Genomic DNA, 9175 nt, shown 5'->3' on the forward strand with positions numbered 1-9175 from the left:
GTGATCAGACAACAACAAGTAAGGAGAACACAGTATCTCCCCAAGAGCAAAAGCGGAGAAATTTTAAGCTAAGGCTATATGCACATTCATGAAGGGGCTTGGCCAAGGAGAATTCAGTCTAGAACGGGGGCAAAAGTTGTCAAAGTTTTAGTTGATTCAAGTCAGGAGGGTCAGGAAAGGTCAATATCATTCCTTAGCTTCCAGTTGATCTGTTGGTTGAGCTTTCCAGGGAATGGGAGTGGTGTTTGGATTTTGCAAAACAACTCCAAGAGTTTGCCAGGCTATCCAAAGTCTGTGGCTCAAGTGGCTCTTCTGCTGAGCCATTTCCTGCAGGCACCTTAAATTCAGGGATATCCAAAACTGAGTTAGTCGACCCTCTTCACCCCAAACCTAGTCCTCCCCTACCCATTTCACTGTCCAAGCCAGAAACCTGAGAGTCATCCCTGACCTTCATCGCCTCTCCCGCCAATACCGTCTTCCAGTCCATTCATTCACCTCCCAGGTGTCTGAGTCCACTCCTCCCATTCCTGCTGCTGTTCAGGCCTTTAGTCTCTGGACCATTGCGACTGTCCCCGCTCTTCGCAGGGACCAGTGATCTTTCTAAAGCCCAAATCTGAAAACGACTCCCCTGCCTAAAATCCTCCCCCAGGTCCCCCATGGAGCGAGAAGTCGAAGCTCCTCCGTTTAGCAGCAGGTTTTCTGGTGGAGAGTAGGAATACGGGCGTTCCACCTATGGCACCAGGGTCCTTGTGGCGAGGGAGAGTCCGAGCACCGGCTTCTAGGCCGAGGCGGAAGGACCCACTGGAGGCGAGGGCTGGGAGGCAGAGGAAGCCAGGTGAGAGGGCAGACGGCGGGGCCCTGGGCGTCCTGGGCGTGCGTGGCGGCTCGCGGCCTCCGGACAGCAGGGGGCGGCCTCGCCCGTGGCGGCGGCAGCTCTGGTCCCGGACTCCTCGTCTTTCGGGCGACGCGGCAACCTCGGACGGCGGGCCGCGTCGGCCGGGCATGGCGGCGTGGAGCCCGGCCGCGGCAGTACCTCTGCTTCGGGGAACCCGCCGGGTGAGCGCGGACGGGGACCGAGCCACTCTCCCCGGGGCAGGAACTGCGCTGGGACCGCGGGGCGGGCGGGATTTGGAGAGACGGCCTGCGGAGGGCGACGCACCGGGCCAGGGGCTTCGCCTTCCTTTCTCTCATTCATTGATTCGCTGCTTCATTCATTCAGTGGCCCCGGCCACGGGTACTGAGAGAAGTGTCAGGCCCGGCGCGTGCTGGGGGAGCTCCCCAACGGGGTGGGGGTTGAGGCCGAGGGAACGGATACATAAACAGTCGTAATACAGCAGGCACGGAAAAGGCAATGTTGCTTTACCGAGCCGAAGACAAGGAGTCAGAGCCTGGAGTCGCGGCGTGCGTGCTGGTTCCTGTGACTGAGTCAGGGCTCCGGAACGTCCTCCTGGCTTCTGTGACCTTGACCCTTTCCAAATCTCACACTCCTGGAGTAGGGAGCCAGTAGAGGGCACTCACCATATGCTCTCCTAATTTTCTGTCCCCGTTGCTGATTCATTCTTCCTTCACTCCATCCATTTCTTTTGCTTTCCTCTCACATTCCTCCTTCTCTTGGACCTGCCTCCCCCAAGCATGAAGGGCACTGCTGCTGGTGACTTTCATTGTGGACAGTCGACATTCCAGGGGTTTTGTCAGTAGATTGCTTGTTTAAAGGCCGCTGTCTGTAGATCAGCAGAGATGAGGGAAAGACTTTTCCCAAGGAGTCATAGTGCTAACCCCACTCTCACCCTTTAATGACTGCTGCGCTGCCTGCCACCTGGCTACCCTGCCTGCCACCTGGCTACCCTCTGCCTTTGCCCCCATCCCCACCTCCAGGGCACTGTTTTCAGAGGAGGTCTCCCGTCCACCCAGCCTTACCCAGGTCCACAACATAAGCTTCTGTCCCTCTGAACAGCACTCAGTGTCCCTCCAGATCTTTCTCCTGACCTGCATTTTCAGCTGCCTGCTAGAATCAGGACTTCTTTGCGGGTACCTGGTACATATGCCCATTTTCTCTGGTGGCTCAACCGGTAAACAATGTGTCTGCAATGCGGGGAACCTGGCTTCAATCCCTGGGTTGGGAAGATCCCCTGGAGGAGAACATGGCAACCCACTCCAGTATTCTTGCCTGGAGAATCTTCAAGGCCAGAGGAGCCTGGCTGGCTACAGTCCATGGGGTCGCAAAGAGTCAGACATGACTGAGCAACTGACCACACAGTACATATGCCCTGAATTGTATGGATTTTCACCCCTGCTCATTCATTCATTCATCCATCACTCAAGTTCTCCTGGGGGCCTGCCCTGGCTCAGTTCTGGAAGACTGCAATAGCAGGACAGACCCATGTCTTGGCCTCTAAGACCAATTGGTGAAAGAGTCAGTGCACAGGGTATTTTAAAGAAGGTGCTCTGAAGTTCTATAACACAGGACCCTGCTCTAGGCCATCAGAAAAGGCCTGAGGATGGGCAAGACTGAGGGGGTGAAGGGATGGTACCTTCAGCACCAGCATGTGAAGAGCACTCCACCCACCATCCTCCTCCAGCCAGGGAGCCTGGTACTATTCCCTTTTTAAGGATACTCTTATCTAGGAATCTTTCCTGACTTGCTTCAAAAGGCATTGTTACATTGGCATCAAGAAGCCTGTGTAAAAAGTCCAAAATCTTTACCCTGACACTGAAGCCCTGCCATACTCTGTTTTCTTTTTTTCAGTATTTGTTTTTACTTATTTGTTTGGCTGCACTGGGTCTTAGCTGAAGCCTGCAGAATTTTTTTATCTTTGTTGCAGCATACAGGAGTTTTAGTTGCAGCATGCGAACTCTTAGTTGCTGCATGTGGGATCTAGTTCCCCCACCAGGGATCGAACCCAGGCCCCCTCCATTGGAAGTGCAGAGTCTTAGCCACTGGATCTCCAGGCAAGTCCCTGCCATGCTATTTTCAGTCTCTCTTTTCAGCATGTGCTTAACCTAGCCAAGGGGCTGCTGACATGATTTTCTGCATCTACATCCCTAAGGGTTGAGACACATTCCCATCAGAAGCACTGGCTCCTTAGGGTAGTCACTGGGGGAGGGAAGAATGTTACTTCCAATGGTAAAAAATCTAAAAATGTTCCTCTTTCAGATCCTTTCATAGAATTCTGTTTCTTCTTTCCAGTAAGAATTGCAGAGAATAGCTGCCTTATTGAGCAGTAGGTCACAAGGTTATACCCCACTGGAGAGAATATGGAATGTTAATCAGGCCTAAAGGGTGGGTGCTATTTGGTCCCATTAGTACATGGTCAGTGGCATGCTTGCCCAAGCAGGGCATGCCTGGCCTCTCCGGGTCTGCATCTTACTAAGGGATCCAACCTTGGGAATGTCACTTGGTGCTTCAGGCACCTCACTATCATGAGGAATAAACATCTGTTGAATGAACTTAGGGAAATTGTTATCTCTGGAGTCCAAGTTAGTTGTTTACAATTCCACTCCTCCCTCAAAAAAAGTTTATTCTGCATCCTGGGGAACTTAAATGGGCATCCAATGCCATGCAGTGCCCCCGGTTTAGCCCAGGGCCCTGCCTTGCAGGGGAGGTCAGAGGGGCCTGCACAGTGACTCTCCTCTGTTCTGTGGCAGCTTCCTCTTCTCCACTGGGCCCAGCGTATGTTTGCCTCACAGACCGAGGGGGAGCTCAAGGTGACCCAGATTCTCAAAGAAAAGTTTCCTCGAGCTACAGCTATCAAAGTCACTGACATTTCAGGTAAGGTCTTCTCTCATCTTTCCCACAGAGATTGGTAGGATTTTACTCGCTGGAGGGGAAGAGGGCAGGGGACTTGGAGGATACCCACCACCAGTGGCTTCTCAGGATGTACGGATTTTGGACAGATAGACCTTGGCCTCGCCTCCCAGAAAGGGTGGAGGTGGGAATGCAGAGACTTCAGCAGGGAACTTCGAGGACTCATGGTTGCCAACCTGGCCCGGCTCAGATTAGATTCCTTTCAGTCACTGTGGGGCTCAGCTCCAGTCTTCAGTTTGACTTTGAGATGAGCCAGACTTTAATTTTCCCACATTCTTCTGATACCCTAGAATGCCAGAGCTGGAACAGATTCCAGGAAGAATGAGTCCAGAGAGGCCAAAGAACTTGCCTGGCCCTTCACAGGGAGGTGGCGGCAGAATCAGGACCCAGGGAGACTGTCCTGAGCCCAGTGACCAGCCCTAGCCAGGCCCCGCCTTTCTCGAATGACCGCTGGGGCCTCAGAAGTTCAGGTTGACTGTGTATTAGGAACAGGCTGGGCAATCAACATCTGCCCCCATTGGACAGGAAAGATAAGGCCTTTATCCAGACACGCCTGTGGAAGAGTTGGTGATTCCCACACCCAGACAGTCTTTATCACTCTCCATTACTCTAGGGCTCACTGGCTTCTCTGAGAACATAACTTTTACAAGGATTAGGAGAAAGTTCAGAGAGTCCTTTTATCCTGGTCACTACAGGAAATGAACCAATCTAAAGATCTGTTAGAATGGCAGGTTGAGTGAGCCCTCTGCAGGGGTCCCAGGGCAATGCTGAGGTCTTCATGTCACCAGTCTTGTACCTGCCACAGGCCCAGTTAGGGCAGAGCTGGAACTTGACCTCTGCTCTGGCTCTGCCTAGTCCTGGTAGAGTGCAGAAAGGGGATCAAGGCTGGGAACCTTGGTTTAGCCAAAGCTTAGTCTCCTAGAACATATAAGTGAAGTCGCTCAGTCGTGTCCGACTCTTTGCGACCCCATAGACTGTAGCCTATCAGGCTCCTCCGCCCATGGGATTTTCCAGGCAAGAGTGCTGGAGTGGATTGTCATTTCCTTTTCCAGGGGATCTTCCCGACCCAGGAATCGAACCCGGGTCTCCCGCATTGCAGGCAGACGCTTTACCGTCTGAACCACCAGGGAAGCAAAGAAAAGCTTAACAAAGCCTATTGAATGAATGGCACTTTCTTGCTGAATTGTTTCATGCTAGAGCAGCACATTTTATTGTTATCATTCATCAGCCCTAGCTCTCTAGCCACATGGAGACAAAGCTTGGTGTAGGGGTAGATGGGTCCACACAAACTCTGCTTTGAGAGCTGTCCCTTACCTGCCACAGCCCCGGGAGGAAACCTTTAATTCAGCTTGTAGAGCAGGGGTGTGGGGAGCCCAACTCTGTGATTAGCACGTCTTCACTGTTTATTGTAATGCTGTGTCCATATCATTCAGCTCTCTGCTGAATGATAGCATTCGGATCATCTCTTTCACACTTCCTTATTCCTTTACTTTCAGATACGACTGCACGTGGTTTTCAAATCAGATTTTAATGTGTTTTTGCATTTTTAAAAATACCAATTACTGGTCCTTTGGAAAGTGGGACATGGAAATTCAGTCCCTCCCACCTTCTTCCATGGCATTTGCTGGCTTAATAAAAGGAACTAGTAGGCAACTGACATTTCTTAGGCTTTGCGTGTTTTGTGCCTTATCTTTCCTACCCTGGAAGCAGTAATGCTGAGTACCAGATACAAGTGCTTTGCAGAAGGAAGAGCACATTTGGGATTGAGGCAGCCTGCCAGGAGGAGGTCAGGGTCAGATTGTAAGCCATGGTTGTCTAACAATCTTAGCAGCTTTCTGCTGAATGATGACATTCAGACCTTCTTTGGATTGTGTGGTACTTATTCAAGGACATAAGGAACTGTGGCTGCTGTAACTTAATAACTGAAACACTTTCAAATGACATTTATTTCAGGAGGCTGTGGGGCAATGTATGAAATTAAAATTGAATCAGAAGAATTTAAGGAGAAGAGAACTGTCCAGCAGCACCAGATGGTTAATCAGGTCAGTAGAGGCAGCAGTGCTTCTCTGTCACGTCTTTGCATCTGAAAGGGCCTGCGAGTGGAGACAATATTGCACTATCCATCCTAGGAAAGCATAACGCAGCACCACATCATGTGAACAGGACTCAGGATCGAGAAAAATATAAACTGAAACTATCTGGGATTGTACTGTAGGCAAATACGAATGTTATTCAAAATGGAAAACAGGCCACCCAATAGTTATTTTATATTTCCCTGTATAGTACTACCAAGGTTTACTGTTATTATTGCATATTGAATAGTGTTTGTAAACATAAGACAAAAAAAGATACATGTTCTTGTAGATTTGAAGGTTTCATTTAAGCCTCTTTTAGGACTACTTTACAGGTGGGTAAACTGAGGCATGGCCTGATTGAGAGCTGCTCCAGCTGTCCCAGACCCAATGACAACAGCAGGGGGCTGGAATATCAGATTTAACCTGATTAAGGCCCAGTGTATTCATTATCTGTGCTTATTTCACTTTAAATTTATACCAGCCTTGACCCTTGCACCTGTGTCTGTAAACTCAACCCCTCCATCAGTGTGTTTATCGTTCTGGAAAGTCGGACTTTGTAAACTAGTGTAACTTTTGTAAAGCACAGCTCTGGCCACGAAAGTCAAATCCAGGTGTTCCAAACGACTCTTCCAGGCCTTTCCCACCCTTCTTGGCATGGACCCTCCCTCCGGCCCCCGGCCATTGGTCTCTCCATGCTTCTGGCCCTTGGCCCTGATCAGACCTCCTGCCTGGGCTGCGCCTCCCTCACTTCTTTGCTGGGCTCACATGCTGCCTCAATTTCCTAATTTGTAACAGGGAGAGTAACAGGGTTTGCCTCTTTGGAGGCATTAGTGGTAAAGTCATGTAAAGCACTGAGAAGAGTATCGGGATGCATGGTGAGCCCTTCAGAAACATCAGTGGCCGTCACCATCTTACCCGTAAGCACTGTGAGGAGCCTGCACCAAGTCCAAGGGGCAGGACAGCAATCGCCTCCGCTTGGGAGAATGTCATCTATGTCATCCTGGGCTCAAAGTTTCCTGTGGGCCCCTACTGAACATGCGCCCTCTCTGGTCCCATCCTTGCTGGATCACCTTGCTTACTTGTCTGTCATTGCCCTAGGAAGCCGACTCTGCAGGCCAGCCCTGCATCTGTTTTCTTTTTTCGTAAATTTTATTTTATATTGGAGCATAGTTGATAGAGGGAAAGGAGAGCTGGCCTGGGTTTGGTTATTATTTTACAGAGAAATTCAGTGTTTAATGCCTGAAAGACTTTCCACTTGAGAGAATTCACCTCCTGGTACTGGTGTACCTTTAACCCGGGGCAGCTACACAGCATGACCCACCACCACGGGAGCAGGGTCGGCAGGGGAGGAAGGCCTGAGCCTGACCTCCGCCTCGTTCAGGTCCTGGTGCTGCAGGGACTAAGTATCTATTTGATTGTGGTTCCTCATTTACACTCGGGCCCTGACATCATTTGTGGCCTTAAACAAACCTCCTAATTTACAACTTGATTTATTCTGATCTAGAGTAACATTGGCGAATTGGTGCTGATGAGCATGGTTTCGTTTAAAAAATATTTTTACATGAAGCTATATATTTTTTTTTCTTTTATTCAAGTAATTTTTAAAAAGTTTGGCTGAGCTGCTCAGCTTGCAAAATCTCAAGTTCCCCAACCAGGGATTGAACCCAGGCCTCCGTAGTGAAAGTGCTGACTCTTAACTACTAGACCACCAGGGCACTCCCAGTGTGGGTTTTTTTTTTAATATAATTTTTTTTCATTTATTTATTTTTGGCTAAGCTGGGTCTTCCTTGCTACAAGGGCCTTTCTCTGGTCGTGGCGAGCGGGGGCTACGCTCAGGCTCTGCCGGGAGGGCTTCTGGTGGTGGTGGCTTCTCTTGGGCAGCAAGGCTCTAGGGTGCACGGGGTCCAGCACTTGCGGTTCTCAGGCTCTAGGCTCAGGCTCAGTAGTTACGGCGTATGGGCTTAGTTGCTCTGCAGCATGCGGGATCTTCCTGGATCAGGGATCAAACCCACATCTCCTGCAAGGGCAGGCGAATTTTTTACCACCGAGCCACCAGGGACGCCTCCTCAGTGTGGTTTTAAAGAACAGCCGTTCTTTGCTCAAAGAGCAAAACACAAGGAGCAGCCTAGAAGCTCTTCACCGGGGCAGCCTAAAAAGTTAGAATGCATGTAATGGAACACTGTGCTGATACCGAAAAGAATGAGGGGCCTGATACGGAAAGACCTTACGTTAGGGGGAAACGCAGAGTGTGGAACGGTGTGTTTGACATGCCATCGTTTGTGTTTTAGAAAGGTAGTGGGGTGGAATATATATTCATATTAGCTTGAATATGCATTTTTTAAATTCTCAGAAAGATACACATGCAAGTAACAACAGTTTTATATTTGGGAGGGAGGTGGAAACGGGGACAACTGTGGGAGGGAGACTTCAGAACATGCCTTTTTTATGCCTTTTGATTTTTGAGTGAACTTAGTGATTCCAAAAAAAAGTGTTTTCCAAAAAAAAAAGGTGAAGATTGTTTAAAGAAAGTGTGTGTGCAAAGTGTCCTACAGAGATAAAGCTATTAATATATAAAAATATTCCAGTAGAGACTTACTGTAATCAATGTCAAATACAAAACAATGATGATGCTCTTCTGCTTCCTTAGGCACTAAAAGAAGAAATTAAAGGTATGCATGGATTGCGGATATTTACCTCTGTCCCCAAACACTGACCATACCCTGGCTGTGTTGATGCTACTGCTAAAACTTCGGATGACTCTTCCTACCACCGTGCTTCCTCAGCATATGACAAAAAACTTATCTATTTTGTTCATAGACATTTCCATATTGTAATTATAGAAGAATATGCTATCTATTTAGATATTAAATTAAAGGCAACAGATAAGTAAAAATTTTTTTCATTACAAAATATGTACTGAATCCTGCTCTGTGCCTAGGCAACATTCTTAACATGGGGATAATGTAATTAATAGAAGCAGACCAAGAAAGACTATATGAAATTTTTGAAGGGTCATGACTAATGCTTTTAGTTCCTTTATTTCCAAAACATGTCCTTTTATTCAAACTGGTCTTGTCTTTTGAACAGTTCTGTCCTGATGCTAGAGGCAGAATGGAGTGGAAGCTTCCTTGTCAAGAAACTTTCTTGTTTCTTCTCTTCTATGAAACTGCTCCAGTCCCTTCATCTTACTGAAAAGAAAGGAAAGACTTTGGTTTTGCTCTTCCCTTAGTTTACCACTCTCTTTCCCTTTCCCTCCAAACTTCTTACCAGAATGAGCCTGGACCCTCTGGATTCT

At 48.6% G+C, this 9175-nt stretch overlaps 1 protein-coding gene across 1 annotated transcript; it reads left to right on the forward strand.

Annotated features, from left to right (window-relative positions):
- The first annotated feature begins 926 nt into the window (after nucleotides 1-926).
- Nucleotides 927-8946, forward strand: BOLA3 (bolA family member 3). The gene is made up of 4 exons (XM_027554856.1): nucleotides 927-1056; nucleotides 3646-3769; nucleotides 5759-5847; nucleotides 8528-8946. Exons 1-4 carry the CDS (start codon nucleotides 1003-1005, stop codon nucleotides 8591-8593), a joined length of 333 nt encoding a protein of 110 aa, XP_027410657.1. The 5' UTR covers nucleotides 927-1002; the 3' UTR covers nucleotides 8594-8946.
- The last annotated feature ends 229 nt before the right edge of the window (nucleotides 8947-9175 follow it).

The sequence above is a fragment of the Bos indicus x Bos taurus genome, chromosome 11 (assembly GCF_003369695.1).
Source record: "Bos indicus x Bos taurus breed Angus x Brahman F1 hybrid chromosome 11, Bos_hybrid_MaternalHap_v2.0, whole genome shotgun sequence".
Taxonomy (NCBI): Eukaryota; Metazoa; Chordata; class Mammalia; order Artiodactyla; family Bovidae; genus Bos; species Bos indicus x Bos taurus.

What these genes read in the sequence shown, in the direction of transcription:
- BOLA3 (XM_027554856.1), top strand. Translation starts at nt 1,003, where the DNA reads ATGGCGGCGTGGAGCCCGGCCGCGGCAGTACCTCTGCTTCGGGGAACC. An exon ending in TGCTTCGGGGAACCCGCCGG is followed by an intron (nt 1,057 to 3,645) that starts GTGAGCGCGGAC and finishes GTTCTGTGGCAG; the next exon opens with CTTCCTCTTCTCCACTGGGC. An exon ending in CAAAGTCACTGACATTTCAG is followed by an intron (nt 3,770 to 5,758) that starts GTAAGGTCTTCT and finishes CATTTATTTCAG; the next exon opens with GAGGCTGTGGGGCAATGTAT.